This window comes from Somniosus microcephalus, chromosome 13, assembly GCF_052327205.1.
Source record: "Somniosus microcephalus isolate GS21.2 chromosome 13, FLI_Smic_1.0, whole genome shotgun sequence".
Taxonomy (NCBI): Eukaryota; Metazoa; Chordata; class Chondrichthyes; order Squaliformes; family Somniosidae; genus Somniosus; species Somniosus microcephalus.
Window position 1 is genome coordinate 80,045,295 of NC_140999.1, and position 26,554 is coordinate 80,071,848.

Sequence of the window (26,554 nt, forward strand, 5' to 3'; positions counted from 1 at the left end):
GACTGGAACGATGGGTGTTGCCCACTCGCTCCAATCTATTTTGGATAATACGCCTGCCTTTTCCAAATTCTCCAGCTCTGCCTCGACTGCTGGACGAATTGTGTATTGCACCGGTCTTGCCTTAAAAAGTTTGGGAATTGCTGCATCTTCCACTTTTATTGAGGCGGTGATGCCTTTCAAGGTTCCTAGTTTCCCCTGAAACACTTCTTTGGCATTGGCCAAGATGTCTTTTAATCGTTCAGGTATGATGTCATCATTGTTTTTTTTCTTACTGGTCACCGTCAGTGCCTGAATGGAGTGCCAGTCTAAACGTATCTTTCTGATCCATTCACGTCCCAACAACGGTGGACCACCATCTTGTAGAATGTATAAATACAACTTTTGTATTTCTTTGCCGTTGTATACAACAGGCACCCTTATTTTTCCTTTGGGGTATACTTTCTGCCCCGTATATGTTTTTAAGATAATGGATGTGTCTTTTAGAGGTATATGCGAAAATAGCCTCTCGTAATCCCGTCGATTTATTACAGTTAGAGCTGATCCTGTATCTAGCTCCATTTTAACTGGGGACCCTGCTATCGTGAGGGTAACCCAAATGGTTTGGTAATCATCTTTGGCAAGTACATTATGTAATTTGAGACAGCTTAGTCTCTTGTTTTTGGAGTCGCTATCGCTCTTCTGGTCTTCGGAGCTGCTGTCCGTCATCATTTGTACCTTCCTGTACTTTCCTTTATTGATTTTTTTTTCTTTCCCGTGGATTTATTTTGTCCAGATTGGCATACCCGTGCAATGTGTCCAATTTTTCCGCATTGCCTGCATGCTTTGTCCTTGAACCAGCAGTCACAGAATCACAGAAACCCCACAGTGCAGATAGAGGCCATTTCGGCCCATCGAGCCTGCACCAACACATATCCCACCCGATTCCCCGTAACCCCTACACCAACACATATCCCACCCTATCCCTGTAACCCCATGTATTTAATCCCCCTAACACTAAGGGTCAATTTATCATAGCCAATCAACCTAACCCGCACATCTTTGGACTGTGGGAGGAAGCCGGAGCACCCGGAGAAAACCCACGCAAACACGGGGAGAATGTACAAACTCCACACAGACAGTCGCCCCAGGCCGGATTCGAACCCGGGTCTCTGGCGCTGTGAGGCAACAGTGCTAACCACTATGCCACCATGCTGGTCCTTCTGGTTATGGGTGGATCTGCTGCAGCGATAACATCTTTCGAAACCCTGTGTCATTTCATGGGTGCCGAAGTCCTGTGTCTTTTGTTGTATCTCTGCAGCTCCTCTTGCTGCTGCTTCGTATGATACAGCCATACTGAAAGCTTTGTCCAATGTTAAATCTTTTTCAGAAAGCAGCCTTTTTTGTGTTCCTTCACTTAAGAGACCGCAAACGAATTTGTCTCGAAGATAATCTGCTAGTCCTGCCCCGAATTGGCAATACTTTGATAGCTTTCTTAATTCGGTTAGGTAATCAGCGTTACTTTCATTCTTGTGTTGATTTCTCTTGAAGAATTTGAATCGTTCCGCTATCAGCAGCGGTGTTGGGTTTAAGTGCTCCTGCAGGGTATCAACAATTTCTTTAAAATTCTTGTCCACTGGTTTGGCTGGAGTGATTAAATTTCGTAACCGTCCGTATGCCTTTGCGCCCATTAGGTTCAGCAGTACTGAAGCTTTTTTTTCATCTTCTATTCCATTTGCAGTGCAATATACCTCTACTCTTTCCACGTATGTGGTCCAATCCTCTATTTCGCTATCAAAAGCATCAATATTGCCAGACTTAGGCATTTCAGAAAAGATATGGCGCTTCCCACGCTTTTCCTTCTTTTCTGCAGCAAAGATATGGCGCTTCCCATGCTTTCCCGCCGCTGCTGCCGATGACAACGCTGTTTCCCGCGGTTCCCGTTCTTTTTTTTTCTTTTTTCTTTATTTACAGTTGGAGACTCGTTCCCACGGGACTTTCTCTCCAGGTCTGAACGCTGACCTGCTTGCCGCGCCGGCCATCTCCCGAGTGCTCCCTCCCAGTCCGTTATTGCTTCCCTCCGATTTCGCTGCTTGTCTCAGCTGTAGAGCCAGCCGCTGGAGCCCCAGCCTGACGCCCAGGAAGGATTAGCGCAGTACCTGACACCAGCTTGGCCCGCTGGTGAAACCACAGCTTCTCTCACTTTCTTGAGTCTTCTGGACGCCCGAGGAATCGATGTCCTTGAGGTGCTGCCGAATTGCAGGTAAGTCCGTTTCCACTTCGTCGCCACTGTAGTGTCCGTGTGTTGATAAAGACACTGAAGACAGGAATTGGTTCATAGGTGTTTACTAAGCAAAGTCTGGGGGTTTCTAACGGATATACACAATGTACAGGCTTATATAGCCAGAGTGGCCATTACCGGCATTACAGCACACCTGGGGCTCTTAAAGGCACATACACTACACATTGGCTCCCAGTTAAGCAACACCTCGATTTTAAAATTCTCGTCCTTGTTTTCAAACCCCTCCATGGCCTCACCCCATCTCATCTGTAATCTCCTCCAGCCCTATAATCCTCCTAGACCTCTGCTCCGCCTATTCAGGCCTTTTGAACATCCGATTTTAAATGCTCCACAATTGGCGGCCGTGCCTTCAGCTGCTTAGGTCCTAAATTCTATAATTCCCTCCCTAAATTTCTCTGCCTCTCCACTTCTTTCCTCCTTTAAGACGCTCCTTAAAACCTACCACTTTGACCAAGCTTTTACTCATCTGCCCTAACATCTCCTTATATGGCTTGGTGTCAATTTTTTTTAAAATTAACACTCCTGTAAAGTGTCTTGGGACGTTTTTACATTAAAAGCACTACATAAATACAAATAGTTGTTGCTGCCCAGGGCCCTCCCAGAAACTGAAAATTAAAAACGTTTAAAAGTTCTTCAGCTCCAGAGGGACAGGACGGGAAGGTTACATTAACTTTACTTGGTGACGGTTTGGGGCCTTTCAGAAAGCCTCAACAGAACCCCACCGGGAAGTGGCTGGAGCTAAAAAAAAAAACAGGGTGGAATCCCAGTGGAACCTGCTTCTACCTCACTCTGGCCACAGCCACTTCATATCAAAAAGAATTTAGGAGGAATTTCTTTACACAGAGAGTACAGGAGTGTGGAACTTGCTCGCTGCCACATGAAGTGGTTGAAGTAGATAACATTGACATATTTCTGGGAAGGTTTGATGTGCACACGATGGAGAAGTGAATAGCGGGAGATATGGGGGCAGGGTAGGAAGAGGTCATTAGAGCAGAAGGCGGCTTGTGTCGAGAATAAACACCAGCCTAGACCGGTGGGGCCGAATGGCCTCTTGCTGTACTGTACAAGCTGATCAGCGGCAGTAGACACGGAGATCAATTCAACTGGTTTTGGTTTGAGAAAGATTTTTTTTTTAATGTGACAGGAATTGTGAAACCTGAAGTATGGCCAATACAGAATGGAGCATGCTATCTGACTATAGCTAGATACAAGGTATGTTTTGCGATTGATGCCGGGGTCCTTCAATTACTCAGTAAGATTACTTTAAAAGTTGCTATACATGGATTTTTAAAGTAAGTTTGAAAGCTTCATAAATTTCATACCAATTATTCTGCAGCAGAGATAAAAGATTAATGTTCCACAATTATCTTATATTACAATCAAAATTGTTCAATAGCCTCTCCCTTCTCTCCCTCCAAAACGAAACCATGAATATAAATAAGCTAACCTGTAGATTCAATTTCATCCTTGATCCCTTTTGCTCTCTGCTCCAGCACAGCTTTGTGCTGCTCCATTTCTTCAAGGTATTTCTTGTATTTTTGTTTGTCTGTTTGCAAGCTCGCTTTGGTTTTCTCCAGCGCCAGAACCCGGTCCTGAAATCAAAAATCAAGTGAAGAGAAATGCCATTATCCACCAGCTCTGGGTTTCTTCATTCGAGTCAAAGACTTAAATTTTACCCACATATCTAACAGCTGGGCAATATTTAAAATAATTAAATGGATTTTAAAAATGAATCAATGTAAGCATTATGTAGCTCCTTTTGAACAAGCACCAGTTTGAGAAACATGCATGACTTGAACCAAGGTCTTGAGAATTCATTGGGATAAAGGCTATGAAACATGAAAAGCCACAAGGTAAAGATTTTGTCTTCCCATCTCCTGAGCAAATTGTCTCCTCCCACCCGCCTCATTAAACGTTCACTTTCATTCCTCAACAAGCAAATTTCCATTCCCTTTCCAGCACGCAGCCGGCAAAAGGTTAACCAGAACCTCCCTCCTCTCTTCCCTGGGACCCCCATTCTACCACTAGCACAACACAACACTCCGACCTCGAAACCCCGACTCGCCCCAATCCAAGGACTCGCCATCACCTCAACACTGCCACAACTCAGAACCCCAATCCTATCAATGCAACACCTCAGCACATCACTTTGATCCCACAACCCCTTCTCCCACACTCAAGGATCCCCTTCCCCAGTGCTCCCAGACCCAAAACCCCTCTGCTCCCCCAGACCTCCACCAACCCTACCCAGTGACCCCACCAACCCTACCCAGTAACCCCCGACCCCACCAACCCTACCCAGTGACCCCCGACCCCCACCAACCCTACCCAGTGACCCCCGACCCCCACCAACCCTACCCAGTGACCCCCGACCCCCACCAACCCTACCCAGTGACCCCCGACCCCCACCAATCCTACCCAGCGACCCCAGACCCCCACCAACCCAGACATAGACAGGCTGGTGAAATGGGTGGACATGTGGCAGATGAAATTTAACGCAGAAAAGAGCGAGCTGATACATTTTGGTAGGAAGAACAAGGAGAGGCAATATAAACTGAAGGGTACAATCCTAAAGGGGGTGCATGAACAAAGAGACCTGGGGGTATAGGAGCACAAATTGTTGAAGGTGGCAGGGCAGGTTGAGAAAGCAGTTAAAAAAGCATACGGGATCCTGGGCTTCATAAATAGAGGCATAGAGTACAAAAGCAAGGAAGTTATGCTAAACCTTTATATATCATTGGTTAGGCCTCAGCTACAATATTGGCCCGGAATTTACGATCAGCAACGAAGTAAAGGCGTTTGCTGCTGGCCCCCGAAGAAAACTCATCAGATCTCGCGATCTCTGCGGTGAGAAGTTTACCTTTTTTGACGCATAACTCATTTCAGTGCAGTATAGTGCGAGTTCCTATTGCAGAGTACAAAAGCAAGGAAGTTATGAACCACCTGTATAAAACACTGGTTCAGCCTCAACTGGAATACTGTGCCCAATTCTGGGCACCACACTTTAGGAAGAATGTGCAGGCCTTAGAGAGGGTGCAGAAAAGATTTATGAGAATGGTTCCAGGGATGAGAGACTTCAGTTAAGTTGATAGACTAGGGAAGCTGGGGTTGTTCTCCTTAGAGCAGAGAAGGTTGAGAGAAGATTTGATAGAGGGGCAGCACAGTGGCATAGTGGTTAGCACTGTTGCCTCACAGCGCCAGGGACCCGGGTTCGAATCCAGCCTCGGGTGACTGTCTGTGTGGAGTTTGCACATTCTCCTCGTGTTTGCGTGGGTTTCCTCCGGGTGCTCCGGTTTCCTCCCACAGTCTAAAGATGTGCGGGTTAGGTTGATTGGCTATGATAAATTGACCCTTAGTGTTAGGGGGATTAAATACGTGGGGTTACGGGGATAGGGTGGGATATGTGTTGGTGTAGGGGTTACGGGGGTCGGGTGGGATATGTGTTGGTGCAGGCTCGATGGGCCGAAATGGCCTCTATCTGCACTTGGGGTTTCTGTGATTCTGTGAGGTGTTCAAAATCATGATGGGTCTAGACAGAGCAGAGAGTAACTGTTCCCGTTGGCGGAAGGGTCGAGAACCAGAGGACACAGATTTTAGGTGATTGGCAAAAGAACCAAAAGGCGACATGAGGAAAAACTTTTTTACTCAGCAAGTGGTTAGGATCTGGAATGCACTGCCTGAAAGGGTGGTGGAGGCAGACTCAATCGTGGCTTTCAAGAGGGAGTTGGATAAGTACCTGAAGGAAATTTTTTATGCAGGGCTACAGGGAAAGGTCGGGGGAGTGGGACTAGCTGAAGTGCTCTTGCAGAGAGCCGGCAGGGTCTCGACGGGCCCAATAGCCTTCTTCTGTGCTGTAACCATTCTATGATTCTAACCCTACCAGTGACCCCAGACTCGAGGACTAATTATCCAACACTACCAAGTCACACATCATTGCACTCTCCAGTACTGCTACACCCAGTACCCATCATGTACCTCCTATCCATAACCTCTCTCTGTATTCAGCTTTAAACAAGTGGAAGATTCAGTTTCATACAATTTTGAACAGGTGTTGGTTATTAAAATGCAGAAAACTGAAAGGCCAAAGCAGCAGCTCCAGTTTCGCACTCCTCTATATTGAAACAAGTGCATAGATTTGCTGCACATTTATACAATCATCACACGATGCACTCGAGAGATTAGGACAGCAAGAAACAGGCAGACTTCAAATGTGAATTTTGTATTTAACCATGGAAACATACAACAGATGAGAAAAGCAAAAATACTAAACATGACTAACCGGTTCGTTCCGTTTCTCATCCTCCAGCTTTCCCAGCTCCTCCTTCAGCCTCCTGTTCTCTGCAGATACAGCCTCTAACTGAGCTTCATCCACCCCAAAATGCTGCTCTACAATGAACAACATCATTGACATTTTTCAGTAAATTCTGCCAGAGGCCTCGATCATTGTTGGTTAAAGTTCTGTTTCAAAAGCACTATTGCAAGAAAGTTTCTGCTTTTGATTCGCTTCAATTTTTAAAAATCATTTTCAATAAGTACATGGTCAAGAGTACCAGCCAAACCATACCTTAATAAACTATTTCTGGACTCGAATAGAAGGGTTATATTCCTAGGAACTTTCCAATGAGTCGATCCAATGAACTGATCCATATTGATCAGGAAGCTCCCAGGCTAGATACCTGGTCTGTGGTAACCAGAGACCGAAATAAAACCCAGCCAGGGTCCGAATTGCTGCCGGAAATGCACAAACATTGACTGAGTACAGCATCGGAGCTGAACACGGGGGCCCCACAAGGATCTGTGCTGAGCCCCCTCCTCTACTCCCTCTTCACCCACGACTGTGTGGCTGTTCATGGTTCCAACACCATCATCAAGTTTGCGGATGATACCACGGTAGTAGGCCAGATCACCAACAACGATGAGTCAGCCTACAGGGAGGAGGTCCAGCATCTCGTGAAATGGTGCGCCGATAACAACCTGGCCCTTAACATCAAGAAAACCAAAGAAATCATTGTGGACTTCAGGAAGTCTAAAGGCGGAAGTCACACCCCCATCCACATCAATGGGGCTGTGGTGGAAAGGGTGGACAGCTTTAAGTTCCTCGGAGTCCACATCACGGAAGACCTCTCCTGGTCCCTCAATACCTCCTCTCTGGTGAAGAAGGCCCAGCAGCGCCTATATTTCCTAAGGAGGCTGAAGGGATGTAACCTGTCACCCCTGATCCTCTCTAACTTTTACCGCTGCACAATAGAGAGCACCCTGACAAACTGTATCACAGTATGGTATGGCAGCTGTAGCTACTATGACCGGAAAGCCCTGCAGCGGGTAGTCAAAACTGCCCAACGCATCACCGGCACCCGGCTACCGACCATAGAGCACATATACCAGAAACGCTGTTTACGGAGGTCACGGTCCATCATCAAAGACCCTACCCACCCCAGCCACAGTCTGTTTGCCCACCTGCCATCTGGGAGACGCTACAGATGCATTCGCACCCATACGACCAGATTTAGGAACAGCTTCTTTCCCAGGGCTGTCATCCTACTGAACTCCACAAATAAACTCTAAAGCCTGCACATCTGCCAATGCACTTTATTATGGTTATGTTTATGTTAATGTATTACAAGCCAATGTATGTTGAATGTTTAAATGTCTTAATCTAAATGTACTCTCGGGAGCCACAAGCCTACATTTCGTTGTACTGCACTTGTGCACTAACAATGACAATAAAAGTTGATTTGATTTGAATATAATCCCCACCGCCAAGATTCACACATGAAAGCCAATCATCTGGGCAAGTTACTGGAGGCCAGGAACCATGGAACTACACGTCAGCAAAGAGTCAACGCCTTCAGGGGGGAAAAAGGGAGGAGATAATTGGGGAAAACTCATGCGTTGTACGAGTAATCCTGGTATACACAGACACTCCTTGGTGCAGATTCAGATTGGGTACAAGGGAAAGACCAAGTCCCATCATCCTTTCAGAGTTTATCCAGGAACCAGATTCTCAGCAAGCGGGGGGAAAAGATTTCCGGGGGGGCTGGTGGGAAAGATTTCCAAGGGGAGAAAATTTGCACAAAGGATGTCGGTGTAGAAAAATAACATTTATAGCTCTGTGCTGATGGGTAGCAGCTTTTCTTTCAAAGCTGTGCAAGTTTTATTTTGCTATTGGTTACCTGTAAACATGGCAAAGTCTTCAATGTTTACGGTGAGATAATATTTCAGCATTTCTAGGCAGACAGGTACTGTGCGGTTATCTTTCAGAATACATCTTTCCACTTCCTTTAAAAATATACTTAGTGGCATCACATCATTTTAAAAATAGATCTAAGGTATTACAAAAGCAAAATACTGCGGATGCTGGAAATCTGAAATAAAAACAGAAAATGCTGTAAATACTCAGCAGGTCAGGCAGCATCTGTGGAGAGAGAAAGAGAATTAACATTTCAGGTCGATGACCCTTCGTCAGATCTAAGGTATTGCAGCTCACCACTTAAATTAGTTTCAACGGTTATCAGGGAGAGGTGCAGAGCAAAGGCCAGACATTTCCACATAGATATCACAAGTGCAAACTAGAAGACTTCTAATCCATTGTTCCAGTCAGTGTGCTATGGCGAACAAGGAGGATGGGGGAAATTCCGTTTCACAATCACTAAGGCATACTCACTCAGTAAAGCCAAGTTCTCCAAATTCAACTCTTCATAGTCATCTTTGCCAGCAAGGTAATGTGAATAACACTTACTCGTATAGCTAAGAAACAGCTATTAAAAAAAGTAAACAAAAGTTACAAAAACATTGCCGTCCCTTTGGAAAACAGTCTAAGTGAAAGAATAAGAAAAACAAGACAGATCAACAATTCCTCAACAACACCCCATAACAGTATTATAAATTTGCAGAGACTATAGCTGGACTGGATTCTCAAATAGGAGAAAATGCTGCACGGGAATTCTGTCTGGATCAGCAGTACATCTCATTTCCACCACAATTGTGGTGCTTCCAGTAACATTTCCACCAATCCAGATGCTGTAACAATGTTAAAAGTGAAAGAAAAGCTACAACCGTAGACGTAATGAGGCTAATTATTGTTTTGACCCAACACAAGCCAGGCAGTGTGCGGTTTGCTGGCCATCTCTCCCAAACACTGCTGAATCTTGTGCTACACAGATTAAAAGAGCCACAGCAGCTTCAAGTGGTTTTGTTGTTGGATCTTACAATGACATTTTGCTGGGCTTTCAGTGAGCACTCATGGCAGCAGGACTGTGCCACAGATCAAAAGACAACTCCAGGGACAGCTCCAGAAAACCTAATGCTAATGGTCATGAATGCTCAGGCTGCTGCCAAACAGATCTTGAGCAGCACTGTTGGCTTCTCCATGGACAGATTTGAAAGCAGAAACAAAGAACTTGCATTCAATAGCACTTTTAAAACCTCAGGATGCCCCAAAGTACTTCACAGCCAATGAAGTATTTTTGAAGTTAGTCACTGCTGTAATGTAGGGAAACGCAGCAGCCAATCTGCAAACTCCCACAAACACAAAATGACCAGATAATCTGCTTTAGTGGTGATGAGTGATAAATGTGACCACGACACCGAGTGGAGAGACTGGAGAAGCTGGGGTTGTTCTCCTTACAGCAGAGAAGGTTAAGTGGAGATTTAATAGAGGCGATTAAAATTACAAATGTTTTGATAGAGCAAGTAAGGTAGAACTGCTTCCATTGGCAGGAGGGTCGGTACCCAGAGGACACAGATTTAAGATAATTTGCAACAAAAGCGGAGAGGAGAGGAGGCGACTACTTGATTTAAAAAAATGCAGCGAGTTATGATGATCTGGAATGCACAAAAGGGAATTGGGTATATTCTTGAAAAGGAAAACCTTGCAGGGCTATGGGGAAAGAGCAGGGAAGTGGGACTAACTGGACTAATCTACTGGAATTTTTTGAGAATGTAACTGGTAAAATAGATAAGGGAGAACCAGTGGATGTGGTGTATTTGGACTTTCAGAAGGCTTTCGATAAGGTCCCACATAAGAGATTAGCGTGCAAAATTAAGGCACATGGGATTGGCGGCAAGGTATTGACTTGGATAGAGAACTGGTTGGCGGACAGAAAGCAAAGAGTTGGAATAAACGAGTCGTTTTCCGAGTGGCAGGCAGTGACTAGTGGGGTACCGCAAGGATCGGTCCTAGGACCCCAGCTGTTCACAATATATATTAATGATCTGGACGAGGGAATTGGATGTAATATCTCCAAATTTGCAGACGACACAAAGCTGGGTGGGAGGGTATGCTGTGAGGAGGATGTCATGAAACTCCAGTACGATTTGGACAGGTTAGGTGATTCGGCAGAAACATGGCAAATGCACTATAATGTGGATAAATGTGAGGTTATCCACTTTGGTGGCAAAAACAGGAAGGCAGATTATTATTTGAATGGCAATAGATTGGGAGAAGGGGAAGTGCAAAGAGACCTGGGTGTTCTTGTACACCAGTCGCTGAAGGTAAGCATGCAGGTGCAGCAGGCGGTTAAGAAGGCAAATGGTATGTTGGCCTTCGTAGCAAGAGGGTTCGAGTACAGGAACAAAGATGTCTTGCTGCAGTTGTACAGGGCCTTGGTGAGACCGCACCTTGAGTATAGTGTGTAGTTTTGGTCGCCTTATCTGAGGAAGGACGTTCCTGCCATGGAAGGAGTGCAGCGAAGATTCACCAGGCTGATACCTGGGATGGCAGGAATGACGTATGAGGAGAGATTGTGTCGATTGGGCTTATACTCACTGGAGTTTAGAAGATTGAGAGGGGATCTCATCAAAACCTATAAAATTCTGTCAGGCCTGGACAGACTAGATGCTGGAAGGATGTTCCTGATGGTCAGGGAGTCCAGAACCATGGGTCATAGTCTAAGGATAAGGGGTAGGACATTTAGGACTGAAATGAGGAGGAATTTCTTCACCCAGAGAGTGGTGAACCTGTGGAATTCTCTGCCACAAAGGGCGGTAGAGGCCAGTTCATTAAATATATTCAAGAAAGAGTTGGATATATTTCTTAAGGCTAAAGGGATCAAGGGATATGGGGAGAAGGCAAGGACAGGGTACTGAATTTGGATGATCAGCCATGATCTCATTGAATGGCGGAGCAGGCTCGAAGGGTCGAATGGCCTACTCCTGCTCCTATCTTCTATGTTTCTATGACAGCTGTTTCCAAGAGTCCGCACAGGCACTGCAAGTCGAATGGTCTTCTGATCCATATAAATTTTACGACTCATTCCTCCTTAAGGCTGAAAAGCACAAGTTTGCCCCAATCTTTTCTTGTAGCTCAGATTCCCAACACTAGGGATCAGTCTTATGGCTCTTCTCTGTACTGCCCTCAGTACTTGAAGATCTCGCTCATGTCTTGGTGACCAGAACTGGGCACAGTCCTCAATTTCTGTTCCCACCACAGCACCACTCAGTTTGACCATGATGACTTCTGACTTGTATTAATCCATTTGGGTTAATGAATGATCCACTATTGTGGGAGCAATTACGGCTACATGTGTGCAATCAGTGGCACCTTGGACTTTAGGAGAATTGCGAGGGCGCTCATGCGGTTTCTATAGGAAAATGATAAAGTTGCTTTTTTTTTGGCAAACGCATTAGTCACCTCCATAATGCACCTGTAGACTGAATGATGTTGATGTTCCCTGAAGCAGCCTGGAGAGAGCCAGAGGTAAACCCGTTCAGACCACGACACCCATTGGCAATGCCATCCCTACCCTGGAGCTTGGCTGAAGGCTATTTGGAAGCATGAGGCACAGTCGTCTCCCTGGTGAATCTAAGCCTTTGCGAGCACTGATTCTTGGATCAGTGCAGAGAGGTCTGCCATTGGCACTAACTTCAGTTGGAAGGGTAATGGGGTAACAACAGGTAGAAGCTGCCTTGCGTAATGTAACCTGGTCTCCCTCACAGCTGTCCATTCCCATTCATCCTCCAAAGCAAGCTAGGTAGGATTCCCACAGGAACACCTATTGTGAAGAGATACTGTGGAAGTAACAATGACCAACTCCAAAGCTGTCCCACAAAGCCCCATGACACACAGTTGCCGGTTCTTCCAATCCTTTACACTTCATGAACTGGTACAAACAAGGCAGAACTATTGCACAAATGGGCCCCACGTCTTTCACATTTGAAAAAAATAATTCTGGGGTTATATTAAAGTAACTTAATCACAGCTTGGTATTCAGAATTAAATTAAATTTTTTTATAATACTATTGTAGATTTAAGCAGGTTAATATGTGATAAGATTCTAGCTATTATCAAACAAAGCATTAAGCAATTGTACATTTACCAGAAAAAAATATATAGCACCTCATATTGCTCAATGTCTCAAAGCACTTCAGTCAATTATTTTGAAATGTAAAGACTTATGTAGGCAGCCATTCTGCACATAGCAAGATTCCACAAAGCAAAAGGTGGATAATCAGTTCACTGGTTTTTGGCAGTGCTGGCTGCAGGAGAACACGGACACTGCAAAACTCCCTGCTCCTCTTTGAATGGAGCTATGGGGTCTAGAACGTCCACCTGAACCAGCAAACAAGCAGACAGGGCTTTGGTTTCATGTCTGATTAGAAAGATGGCACCACCCCCACCCCCACAATAACATAGCACTCTCAGTACTGCACTGGTAGGTCAGCCTAGATTATGCACCAAGGTCTTGAACCCACAGCCTTCTGACTCTGAACGCTTAGCAGTGTCGCAGAATGTAGCATCTCTTCCTATACAAGTTCCACTCATCTAGACGGTTAGGAGACACACAAAGCAAAAAGATTTCTCTTTAAATAGTTATACGATATTTGCTCTTAAGTCAGAAGATCATGGTGCACACCCCACTTCTGGACTGGACCACAATCTGGGCACACTTCAGTCTAATACTGAGGCATTGCCGGAAGGGCCCTTGTGGATGAGATGCTAAATTGAGGCCCCATCTGCCTGTGGAGGTGGACATAAAAATCCCAGAAAACTATTGAAAGAGCAGGGAGTTCGAGATCACTGATCAACATTTTCCCTAAACCACCAAACTGTTATTCATCTCATTGATTGTTTGTGGGATTTGTGGTGTAAAATTGGCTGTGTAGACAGATGCAACAGTGAATGCACTTCAAAAGTAATTCATTGGATCTGAAGCTCTTTGGGATGCCCTGAGGCCATTGCTTTCTAAGGAGCAAGTACAATATTCTGATAAAAATTGGTTTTTAGTAGGTCACCATGACCACCCCAAAACTAATCAAGACAAATACACAGCAGGTAAAATGCATAAGGAAAACATGCTCTCAAATGAGGCATTTATCAATATGTGGGGGTCAGAATTTACTGCAGCAGGGCATTCAACGGCATCTGCCATTAGTTAGACTGAGTTTTCATGATAAAAGTGTGAGATACAGCGTCACGCAGGTCACTGCTGGTGAGGAGTATTATAATCCTTCAGCTCTTGCCCACAAAGTGCGAGCTGATAACGATGCAGCGAGGGCAACTGGGACCCGAGTGAACAGGGCAACCAACAGGGAATCTCCTTAACCAATCAGATTGAAGGATTGAGAAATAAACACAGGAAGGACCGAGAAGGAGGGTGAATTTAACGTCAAATCGATACAGAAAGAGAAATAAAGTTGGAATGAAAGATTGGATTGAGAGAGAAAAAGACACAGAAAAAGACAGACTTAAAAAAATCTCCCCAAACAATTCAAAGCCTGAGGGAATGAGACTGCATGTTTGTAATAGTTAATTTCCAGTGCAGTCATCAACACTTTCCACATTGTTAAAAAGGTACTTAGGCTTGTAATGACCAGGCTGTGGAGAGTTTAATGGGCAAATACAGCAAGTTTCTAAAAAAAACAGGAGGCCAAGGGAGAGAGATACCGATTTTGCAAAGCTAACGGCGGAGCATCGCAACTCGGTCAGCATGTTGTGGATATTCACATTTAACCGTGCATCTGCTGCTCGCCTGACGCTGTATTATTTACCCAAAAATAATGGCAAGTGTCGTTAGCCTCGTCGTTATTGACAGCAAATTCCAGCCCAATTACTCAGTAATAAAAAGTCAGTTAAAAAGAAATCCAACTATTAAAACAGCTGCTAAAAATTGGACTGATTTATTACTGGATTGGATCAACATTTCAAAAGGTAAAGAAAAAGTTGGATGAATCTCATCTATATTTAAAGAGGATAACATTAGTGATTATGTACCCTATTATTATGAACACCTTCGTCAGTCACTTTCTCTACTCCGTCCCAGTCCTTATCGGCACTAAAGAGGATCTGATCCGGATTGACGGACTTGATCAGCTGTGGACAAAGTAATTAGCAACAATTAGTCAAACTTATACAAGTAGCACTGACCGTAGGAAATTGCACTCCCAAATCTGATCGGCTGCTTTATGTTGCATGTAGAGCTGCTGCCAAAAGGTGTACCTGCGGTCTCCAGTCTTCAAGGACCATGCAAGAGCACATTATTGCCACATCTTCAGAGACACAGGCAGCCTTTCTCCCAGCTCAAACATGTGAGTGGGTCACCCACCTGGTACCAAGGTAAGGGATATTTCAAAGCAGCTGGAAAGGAACTTGAAAGGGGAGAAGAAAAAACCAGTTACTGTGATCTATGTCAGAGCCAACGTGGGAAAGAACGGAGGAGGTCCAGCTGAGGGAGTATCAGGAGCTAGGAGCTAACTGAAAAGAGCGCCTCAAAGGTGGCAATCTTGGGATTATTACCCAAGCCACGTTCTAATTGGCATAGATCAGGAAAGTAAACACGCGGCTGAGCGGTGTGGGAAGGAGGGGTTCCAGTTCGTGGAACATTGGCACCAGTACTGGGAGAGGAAGGAGCTGTGCCGCTGGGACCAAGGTCTGAGCGGAAAGGATAATTAGGACTGACTTTAAACTAGTGAAGGGATGTGGAGAGACCAGGTGGAAATAATAACCTTAATACAAGAAAAAGCATAAGAGCAAGGTCAGAGTACAGCAAGAGAGAACGATAATAAATACTCAGGAACAGGAAAGCTTATAGGAAGTAATAAATTCCTTGAAAATAAAGCAGGAGCAATGAAAAATGAGAGATTAAATTGCCTGTATAGCAATGTAAAGGGCATCAGCAACAAATCGGGGATTTGGAGACAATAATTAGAAGTGAGGAAATAGATTTAAAAGGAATAACGGAAACAAGGCTATGGACAGGACAGGATTGGCAGTGAATGTATTTAGAAATGATGGCAGAAGGAGGAGGTGGGATAGCTGTGCTAATCAAAACAATGACAGGAGCAAGAAAAATATAACTAAGATATAGAAACAGAATCCATATGGATTGAGATAAAGGATAGGAAGGGATCAGTCATACTATTAGCAGCATTCTACAAACCAGCAAACAGTGGAAAGGAAGTGGAGGGAAAAATATGTAGGCAAATCTATTAAATGAATTAAATAAAATCATAATTTTGAGGAGGTTGGAAAAGATAACACTGTTCTCTTTGGAACAGAGAAGGCGAAGAGGTGACCTCATCGAGGTTGATGATGACTAGGGGTTTTGATAGATAGATTGATAAAGGCTGTTCCCTATGGCGAATGAGTGAATAACCAAGTTTCATAGATTTAAAATTATTGCCAAAAGATGTGGCGGGGGCATGAGGAGAAATTTTTTCACTCAGTTTTCGGGATCTGGAACACTAACTGAACTGGAAGCTGATTCCACAAATAATTTTTAAAAAGGGAGTTGGATAGGTACTCGAGGATGAAGGTTACGGAAACAAGCGGGAGTGTGGAACTAAGCACGACTGTTCTTTCAAAGAGCCAGCACAGGCACGAATGGCCTCGTTCTGTGCTAAGTTTGTATAATTTTATAAAGATAGATTTCAACTATCCTCAAATAAACTGGCAGAGAGGGGGTGAAAGGGATGGCATTTTTTTTATAGTGTACAAGACTCCTTAACCAACCTCATTGAATTCTTTAAAGCAACAGCTCTTTTTTGCTCTCCAAGTTAGGGAAGGGGGTTAAATTAAGAGCTGAGAAACTTTAACTTGCTAGTACTTATTAAATTAATAACTTAAACTAAATAAAATAATCAAAGAATAAACCTAAAATATCGATTAAATAAAATCTTTAACTAATTAATTAATAAATAAATCAAACAAGGTTAGAGATGACAGGGCAGGTGGTGTGTCGTAACTGCAGCATGTGGGAGTCTGGAGAGCATCGCGATCCCGAGCAACCACCTCTGCAGTAAGTGTCTGCAACTGAAGGAATTTCGGCTCAGAATTGTTGAGCTGGCGTACGAGCTGCAGACATTGCGATGCATCAGGGAGGGGGAAGAGTTACCTGGACATTTTGTTCCAGGAGGCAGTTACACCCTTTACGTTAAGTAGTACTTTAGAGTTCATCAGTGGACTGGGACAGGAGGGTGTGGCTGCGAGTCAGGAAGGTATGGGGACCCAGGATGTAGTGATGGAGGAGCCTCAGCCCTGGACCTTGTCCAACAGGTACGAGGTACTTTCTACCTGTATTCATGAGGAAAAGAACTGCAGGGAGGATGGGCAAACTGAACATGGCACTGTGGTACGGGGGTGGGGGTGAGGGGAAGAGAAGGAAAGACTGTGGTAGTAGTAGGGTACAGTATAGTCAGGGGAATAGATACTGTTCTCTGCAGCCCCAAAAGAGAGTCCCGAAGGCTGTGTTGCCTGCCCGGTGTCAGGGTTAAGGATATCTTCTCATGGCTGGAGAAGAACTGGGAGGGGGAGGATCCAGTTGTCATGGTCCATGTAGGAACCAACGACATTGTTAGTTCTACCTATGAGGTTCTGCTGAGGGAGCTAGAGTCTAAATTAATAAGCAGAACAACAAGGGTAATAATCTGTGGATTACTACTGGAGCCACGTGCAAATTGGCATAGGGTCAAGCAGATCAGAGAGTTAAGGCGTGGTTTAAAGAATGGTGTGGGAAACAGGGGTTTCAATTCATGGGGCACTGGCACTAGCACTGGGAAAAGAGGGAGCTGTTCCATCGAGACGGGCTCCACTTAAACCGGGCTGGGACCAACATCTGGTGAATCGAATAACTGGGGCTGTAGAGAGGGATTTAAACTAAAATAGCCAGAGGGGGGGGGGGGGGGGGGGGGGGGGGAGTGGTCAGATGAGGGGAAATTTAGAAATTTAAAGAGAAAGGTCAGGGCAATAGAGCAGTGTAGCGATTTGTGTACAAATAAGCAGAGTGTGACAGGAAGGGACAGAGAGTTTAACGGTGGCAGTGCAGCAAAGAATAAGGTCAAAGCAGGGAATAATGGTAAAAAATTTAAATTAAAGGCACTTTATCTGAATGCACGAAACATTCATAACAAGATAGACTAACTAGTGGCACAAATAGGGATTAGTGGGTTTGATCTAATAGCCATTACAGAGACATGGTTGCAAGGTGGCCACGGTTGGGAACTAAATGTTCCAGGGTACTTGACATTTCGAAAAGACAGGCAGAATGGAAAAGGAGGGGGAGTAGCTCTGATAATAAAGGATGACATAAGGGCAGTAGTGAGAAAGGATCTTGGCTCAGAAGATCTAGAATCAGTATGGGTGGAGACAAGGAATAACAAGGGGTAGAAAACATTGGTAGGAGTAGTATATAGGCCCCCTAACAGTAGCTGCACCATTGGACAGAATATTAATCAAGAAATAGTAGGAGCTTGCAACAAAGATAATGCAATAATCTTGGGGGACTTTAATCTTCATATAGATTGGACAAATCAAATCTGTAGGACGAGTTCCTGGAATGCATTCAGGACAGTTTCCTAGAACAATGTGTCATGGAACCAGTGAACAGGCTATTTTAGATCTTGTACTGTGTAATGAGACAGGGTTAACTAGCAATCTCATAGTAAAGGAGTGAGAGTGATCATAATATGATAGAATTTCACATTCATTTTGAGAGTGACTTGCCTAAGTCCGAAACTAGAGTCTTAAAGTTAAATAAAAGCAATTACAGAGGTATGAGGGCTAAGGTAGATTGGAAAAATAGATTAAAAGGTATGGCAGTAGATAAGCAATATTTCATAATTCTCAACAAAAATACATTCCATTGAGAAACAAAAACTCCATGGGAAAAATGATCCAACCATGGCCAACTAAAGAAGTTAAGGATAGCATTAGCATTAGATTGAAAGAAGCAGCTTATAATGTTGCAAAGCATAATAGTAAGCCTGAGGATTGGGAGAGTTTCTGAAACCTGCAAAGGCTGACCAAAAAATTGATAAAAAGGGAAAAAATAGAATGAGAGAAAACTAGCAAGAAATATAAAAGCAGATTGTAAGAGCTTCTACAAGTATGTAAAAAGGAAGAGTAGCATAAGTAAACGTTGGTCCCTTAGAGGCTGAGACAGGAGAAATGATTATGGGGAATAAGGAAATGGCTGAAACGTTAAACAAATATTTTGTATCTGTCTTCACAGTAGATGACACAAAAAGCATACCAAAAATGGTGGGGAACCAGGGGTCGAATGAGGGTGAGGAACTTAATGTAATTAATATAAGTAGAGAAACTAAAGGGACTAAAAGCCGACAAATCCCCTGGACCTGACAGCCTACATCCTAGGGTTCTAAAAAAAGTGGCAGAAGAGATAGTGGATGCACTGGTTTTGATCTTCCAAAGGTCCCTATATTCTAGAAGGTCCCACCAAATTGGAAGGTCGCAAATGTAACACCGCTATTGAAGAAAGGAGGGAGAGAAAAAACAGGGAACTACAGGCCAGTTAGCTTGACATCAGTCGTTGGGAAAATGCTGGAATCCATTGTTAAGGAAGTGGTATCAAGTCACTTAGAAAATCATAACATGATTAGGCAGAGTCAACATGGTTTTATGAAAGGGAAATCGTGTTTGATAAATTTATTAGAGTTTTTTGAGGATGTAGCTAGCAGGGTAGATTAAAGGGGCACCAGTGGATGGAGTATATTTGGATTTCCAAAAGGCATTCGATAAGGTGCCACATAAAAGGTTATTACACAAGATTAGGGCTCAGGGGGTTGGGGGTAATTTAGTAACATGGATAGAGGGTTGGTTAACGGACAGAAAACAGAGAGTAGGGATAAACGGATCTTTTTCAGGTTGGCAAGCTGTAACTAGTGGGGTGCCGCAAGGATCAGTGTTGGGGCCTCAGCTATTTACAATCTATATTAATGACCTAGATGAAGGGACCATTTAAGACTGAGATGAGGAGGAATTTCTTCACTCAGAGGGTTGTGAATCTTTAGAATTCTCTGCCCCAGAGAGCTGTGAATATTCAAGACTGAGATAGATAGATTTTTGAACTCTAGGGGAATCAAGGGATATGGAGATCGGGCGGAAAAGTGGAGTTGAGGTCGATGATCAGCCATGATCTTATTGAATGGCAGAGCAGGCTCAAGGGGCCGTATGGCCTACTCCTGCTCTTACTTATTTAAAAAGTACTTGGATATAAGAACATGTGATGAGGGTTTCTGCCTCTCCCACCCTTTCAGGCAATGAGTTCCAGGCCCCACCACCCTCTGGGGGGAAAAATGTCCCCCTCAACTCCCCTCTAATCCTTCTACCAATTACTTTAAATCTATGCCCCCTGGTTATTGGCCTCTCTAAGGGAAATAGGTCCTTCCTATCCACTCTATCTAGGCCCTTCTTAATTTTATACACCTCAGGGCAGCACAGTGGCATAGTGGTTAGCACTGTTGCCTCACAGCGCCAGGGACCCGGGTTCGAATCCGGCCTCGGGTGACTGTCTGTGTGGAGTTTGCACATTCTCCCCCTGTTTGCATGGGTTTTCTCCGGGTGCTCTGGTTTCCTCCCACAGTCCAAAGATGTGCGGGTTAGGTTGATTGGCTATGATAAAAATTGACCCTTCGTGTTAGGGGGATTAAATACGTGGGGTTACGGGGATAGGGTGGGATATGTGTCGGTGCAGGCTCGATGGGCCGAAATGGCCTCTATCTGTACTGTGAGGTTTCTGTGATTCTGTGAATCAGGTCTCCCCTCAGCCTCCTCTGTGCCAAAGAAAACAACCCCAGCCTATCCAATCTTTCCTCATAGCTAAAATTCCGCAGTCCTGGCAACATCTTCGTAAATCTCCTCTGTGCCCTCTCTATTGCAATCACATCTTTCCTGTAATGTGGTGACCAGAACTGTATGCAGTATTCTAGCTGTGGCCTAACTAGTGTTTTATATAGTTCAAACATAACTTCCCTGCTCTTATATTCTAAGCCTCGGCTAATAAAGGCAAGCATTCCGTATGCCTTCTTAACCATCTTCTCTACCGGTCCTGCTACCTTCAGGGATCTGTGGACATGCACTCCAAGGTTTCTGTTCCTCACACTTCTCAGCATCCTACCATTTACTGTGTATTCCCTTGCCATGTTAGCCCTCCCCAAACGCATTACCTCACACTTCTCCAGAGTGAATACCATTTGCCACTTTTCTGCCCACCTGAACAGTCCATTGATCTCTTCCTGCAGTCTACAGCTTTCTTCCTCACCATCAACCACATGGCCATTTTTTTGTATCATCTGCAAACTTCTTAATCATGCCCCCTACATTAAAGTCTAAATCATTGATGTGTATAACAAAAAAGCAAGGGACCTAGTACTGAGCCCTGCAGAACCCCACTTGAAACAGCCTTCCAGGTACAAAAGCATCCGTCTACCATTTCCCTTTGCTGCCTGCCACTGAGCCAATTTTGGATTTAACTTGTCACATTCCCTTGGATCCCATGGGTTTTTATTTCTCTGACCAGTCTGCCATGTGGGACCTTGTCAAAAGCCTTGCTAAAATGTATGTAGACTACATCAAATGTGCTACCCTCATCGACCTCCTTGTTCCTAAAAAAATTCAATCAAGTTAGTCAGACACAACCTTCCCTTAACAAATCCATGCTGACTGTCCTTGATTAATCTATGCCTTTCTATAAATGACGATTAATACTGTCCTTCAGAATTTTTTCCAATAATTTGCCCACCACCGAGGTTAGGCTGACTGGCCTGTAATTACTCAGTCTATCTATTTCTCCCTTTTTAAACAATGACACATGTTAGCAGTCTTTCGGCACCACACTTGTAGCCAGAGAGGATTGGAAAATGATGATCAGAGCCTCCACTATTTACTTCCTTGCCTTTAACAGCCTAGGATACATTTCATTCAGGCCTGTTGATTTATCTTTCAATGATACTAAACCCCTGAATACTTCCTCTCTCACTATGTTTATCTCATCTAATATTTCCATGCTCCTCTTCCTTAACTACAAAGTCTGCATCATCGTGAAGACAGACCCATACCCACACCTTCCGCCTCCACACACAAGCTTCTCAAAAAGGCCCTACTCTGTTATCCTCTTGCTCTTTATGTACTTATAAAACATCTTTTGGATTTTCCTTGCCAATATTTTTTCATGTCCTCTCTTTGCTTTCCTAATTTACTTTTTAATTTCATCCCTGCTCTTTCTATACACCTCCAGGCTTTCTGTAGTATTTAACTCTTGACATCTGACATAAGCTTCAATTTTCTCCCCCCAACCCCCCCTCTTACCCTGTATACCACTTGACATCCGGGGTCTCTAGATTTTGGAGTCCCACTCTTTTTCTTTGCAAGAACATATTTGCACTGAACCCTCACTAGCTCCTCCATGAATGCCTCACACTGCTCGGACACTGATTTACCTTCAAGTACTTGTTTCCAGTCAACATTTGCCAAGTCACATCTCAGCTTAGTAAAACTGGTCTTTCCTCAGTCGAGAACTTTTACTCCTGGTCTATTTTCCATAACTACGCTAAATCTAACTGAATTATAATCACTAGCACCAAAATGCTCTCCCTCGGATGCCCCTCCATCTGTGCAGCTTCATTCCCTAAAGAGATTAGCATAAGAGATTAGCGTGTAAAGTTAAGGCACATGGGATTGGGGGCAAGGTATTGACTTGGATAGGGAACTGGTTGGCAGACAGAAAGCAAAGAGTTGGAATAAACGGGTCTTTTTCCGAGTGGCAGGCAGTGACTAGTGGGGTACCGCAGGGATCGGTCCTTGGACCCCAGCTATTCACAATATATATTAATGATCTGGACGAGGGAACTAGATGTAATATCTCCAAGTTTGCAGACGACACAAAGCTGGGTGGGCGTGTGTGCTGTGAGGAGGATGCCGAGAAACTCCAGTATGATTTGGACAGGTTGGGCGATTGGGCAGGCAGATGCAATATAATGTGGATAAATGCAACTTTGGTGTCAAAAACAGGAAGGCAGATTATCTGAATGGCAATAGATTGGGAGAAGGGGAAGTGCAATGAGACCTGGGCGTCGTTGTGCACCAGTCGCTCAAGGTAAGCATGCAGGTGCAGCAGGCGGTTAAGAAGGCAAATGGTATGTTGGCCTTCGTAGCAAGAGGGTTTGAGTACAGGAACAAGGATGTCTTGCTGCAGTTGTACAGGGCCTTGGTGAGACCACATCTTGAGTATTGTGTGCAGTTTTGGTTGCCTGATCTGCGGAAGGATGTCCTTGCCATGGAAGGAGTGCAGCGAAGATTCACCAGGCTGATACCTGGGATGGCAGGAATGACGTATGAGGAGAGATTGGGTCGATTGGGCTTGTACTCGCTGGAATTTAGAAGAATGAGAGGGGATCTCATTGACACTTACAAAATTCTAACAGGACTAGACAGACTAGATGCAGGAAGGATGTTCCCGATGGTCAGGGAGTCCAGAACCTGGGGTCACAGTCTAAGCCATTTAGGACAGAGATGAGGAGGAATTTCTTCACCCAGAGAGTGATGAACCTGTGGAATTCTCTACCAAAGAAGGCAGTCGAGGCCAATGCATTAAATATATTCAAGGAGTTAGATATATTTCTTAAGGCTAAAGGGATCAAGGGATCTGGAGAGAAGGCAGAAACAGGGTACTGAATTTGGATGATCAGCCATGATCTCATTGAATGGCGGAGCAGGCTCGAGGGGCCGAATGGCCTACTCCTGCTCCTATCTTTTATGTTTCTATGTTCAAAACCAAGTCCAGAACTGCCCCCGTTTCTTGTTGGGCTTGAAATGTACTGGCTAAAAAAGTTCTCCTGAATGCATTTTAAGAATTCTGTGCCCTCTAATTTGTAGAGGAATAGAAATATCAGGGAGGTAATGTTAATTTATATAGACCCTTAGTTAGACCACACCATTTTAACAGTAGAGGAAGAGGACAAAATACCAGTACATGGGAACCTAAAAATAAACCAAATGGATTTAATACAAGTAAAATTGGTGGTAATGGAGAAAATGGGACTGAAGAGACAAATCTCCAGGACCTGGTTTCCCATTCCAGAGTGTTACGAGAAATAGATGAGGAAATTGCAAATGAGTGAAGTTAACTCCCCAAAGTTCTCTGGATAGTTGTGGGAGAGCTGCTGGAATTTATCATCAGGGACAGAAGGACTGAGCACTTGACAAGTACAAGCTGATCACCATATGTATCAATGACTTGGATGAAGGAAGAGAGTTGCATAGCCAAGTTTGCAGATGACACTGAGTTAGGAGGGACAGTAAGTGGCGTAGGTGGGAGCAGGAAGTTACAAAGGGACATAGGCTGATTGAGTGAGTGGGTAAAACTGTGGCAGCTGGAGTTCAAGGTGGGGAAAAGCGAGGTCATCCATCTTGGCTCCAAAAAAGACAAAAAAATCAGAATATTCTCTAAATGGCGAGAGACTAGGAACTGTGGATGAGCAAAGGGATTTGGGTGTCCATGTACACAAATCACTGAAAGCTTGTGCACAGGTACAAAAAGTAATCATAAAGGCTGATGGAATGTTGGCCTTCATTTCAAGGGAGCTGGAATACAAAGCGGAAGAAGCGATGCTTCAGTGTACAGGGCCTTGGTCAGACCCCATCTGGACACTGCGTTCAGTTCTGGTCACTGCACCTCAGGTAGGATGTACTGGCCTTGGAGGAGCGTGGATTGTTCTCCATTCATTCTCAGGAGGTAGGTGTCACTGGCAAGGCTGGCATTTTGTTGCCCATCCCTAGTTGCCCTGAGAAGGTGATGGTGGGTCTTCAGTTTGCTACAACGATGTGGCTTGCTCGGCCACTTCAGAGGTCAGTCAAGAGTTAACCACACTGCGTTGGTGTGGGACTGGAGTCACATAGGCCAGACCAGGTAAAGACGGCAGCTTTCCTCCCTTAAAACACGTTAACGAACCAGTTGGGTTAAAAAACAATTCAGCAGTTTCACGGTCACTTTTACTGATACCAGCCTATTTCCAGATTTTTTTTTTTTTTTTTAAACTGTTGTGCAATCTACAGTTTGAGATCCACTTACATATGGCGCTGGAGTAGCCCAATTTTTGAGTACACATCAGAAATGAGGGGTCTTCGTGTGAAGGAATGTAGGATCGAGTGTGATTTACACTACAGGTCCGGGGAGTAGATTTTACCGAAGGTACTCTGCAGGCTTGCTTCTTGAAATATATACATCCAGTCTTTTCATTTGTTTTATAAATATTAGAGATTCTTACCTTAACATTATCCATCAGCCAAACCAACGCACCAAGAATCTGTGGCCAGGTGTGTGGAGCTCCGACTGTATACATTGAGCTCTTTGACAAGGGAAATGGATACCTTAAACCAAGGAAGAAAACAGCCCCCAATGAATAGGTAGATATCCTCATTTCTTTGACGCTCTCTTCCATACACAGTGTAAGATTGTAATCTCAAATATACAGAAGAGGCAGATGGCATGGACTTCCAAAAGGCATTTGATAAAGTGCCACATGATAGGCTTCCTAGCAAAGTTGAAGCCCATGGAAAAGAAAGGGACAGTAGTATGGATATGAAATTGGCTAAGTGACAGGAAACAGTAGTGCTTAACAGTTGTTTTTCGGACTGGAGGAAGGTACATAGCGGTGTTCCCCAGGGGTCAGTACTGGGACCATTGCTTTGCTTGATATATATTAATGACTTGGAGTACAGGGCACAATTCAAAATTTGCAGATGACACAAAACTTGGAAGTATAGTGAACAGTGAGGAGGAAAGTGATAGACTTCAAGTGGACAGACAGGCTGGTGGAATGGGTGGACACGTGGCAGAAAAGTGCGAATTGATACATTTTAGTAGGAAGAATGAGGAGCGGCAATATAAACTAACGGCTATAATTCTAAAGGGGGTGCATGAACAGAGAGGCCTGGGGATATATTTGCACAAATTGTTGAAGATGGCAGGGCAGGTTGAGAAAGCGGTTAAAAAAACCATACGGGATCTTGGTCTTCATAAATAGAGGCATAGAGTACAAAAGCAAGGAAATTATGATGAACCTGTATAAAACACTGGTCCGATATCAACTGGGCTATTATGTCCCATTCTGGGCAATGCCTCGGGAATTCACGGCTGTTATCATCACTGCGGTCTACATCCCACCACACGCTAATGCCAAACTAGCACTGAAGGGCCTCTACAGGGCCATCAGCGAACAAACTGCGCACCCAGACGGAGCTTTTATCGTCGCGGGGGACTTCAATCACATAAACCTAAAATCTGTACTACCGAAATTCCACCAGAATGTTTCCTGCCCCACAAGAGGGGAGAACACACTGGATCAAGTCTGCACGAGCATTGTAGATGCTTATAAAGCCATTCCCTGCCCCCACCTTGGGAAGTCTGACCACCTCTCCCTGTTTCTAGCCCCAGCATACAAACCGATTAAAAGAGTGAGAACATCAGTGAGATCAGTGAAAGTATGGCCAGAGAGGGCAGTCTCGGAGCTTCAGGATTGCGTCGAACGCACTGATTGGGGCATGTTTGCCCATAATGACATCGAGGAATACGCATCCACAGTGCTATTCTACTTAACAGTTGCGTCGAGGTCGTCACGACCCATAAAAATATCAGGACATACCCCAACCAGAAACCCTGGATGAACGGAGAGGTCCGCTCGCTGTTGAAAGCACGCGACGCAGCATTTAAATCTGGCGACGCGGCGGCTTACAGTGCAGCTAGGACCAACCTAAAAAAGGGTATCAGGACTGCCAAAAGGAAACAGGCACTGCGGATAGAGGATCATTTCCACAACAACTCGGACCCCCGGCGCATGTGGCAAGGCATCCAGTCCATCACTGACTACAAGAGCAAAAACACCAGCCCCCCAGTTAGCGATGCCTCCCTTCCGGAGGAGCTTAACAACTTCTACGCTCGCTTCGACAAGGACAACAGGGAGCCGGCTACCAAAGCCTTGCCACCCCCGGAAGACCAGGTGCTCACTCTGTCGACCTCCGACGTAAGGGGTGTTCTATGCGGAGTG

General features: G+C 44.6%; 1 protein-coding gene across 1 annotated transcript in view; it reads right to left on the minus strand.

Moving 5' to 3' along the window:
* The window catches only part of ndc80 (NDC80 kinetochore complex component), a 90,230-nt gene that overhangs the window by 25,255 nt on the left and 38,421 nt on the right, over positions 1-26,554 (minus strand). The window contains exons 3-7 of the mRNA XM_086005080.1: positions 24,776-24,878; positions 14,490-14,588; positions 8,943-9,036; positions 6,558-6,664; positions 3,726-3,870 (exon numbers count right to left, since the gene is read on the minus strand). Coding sequence (XP_085861206.1) covers positions 3,726-3,870; positions 6,558-6,664; positions 8,943-9,036; positions 14,490-14,588; positions 24,776-24,850 — 520 coding nt within the window. The 5' untranslated portion in view covers positions 24,851-24,878. The remainder of the gene's footprint in view (positions 1-3,725; positions 3,871-6,557; positions 6,665-8,942; positions 9,037-14,489; positions 14,589-24,775; positions 24,879-26,554) is intronic.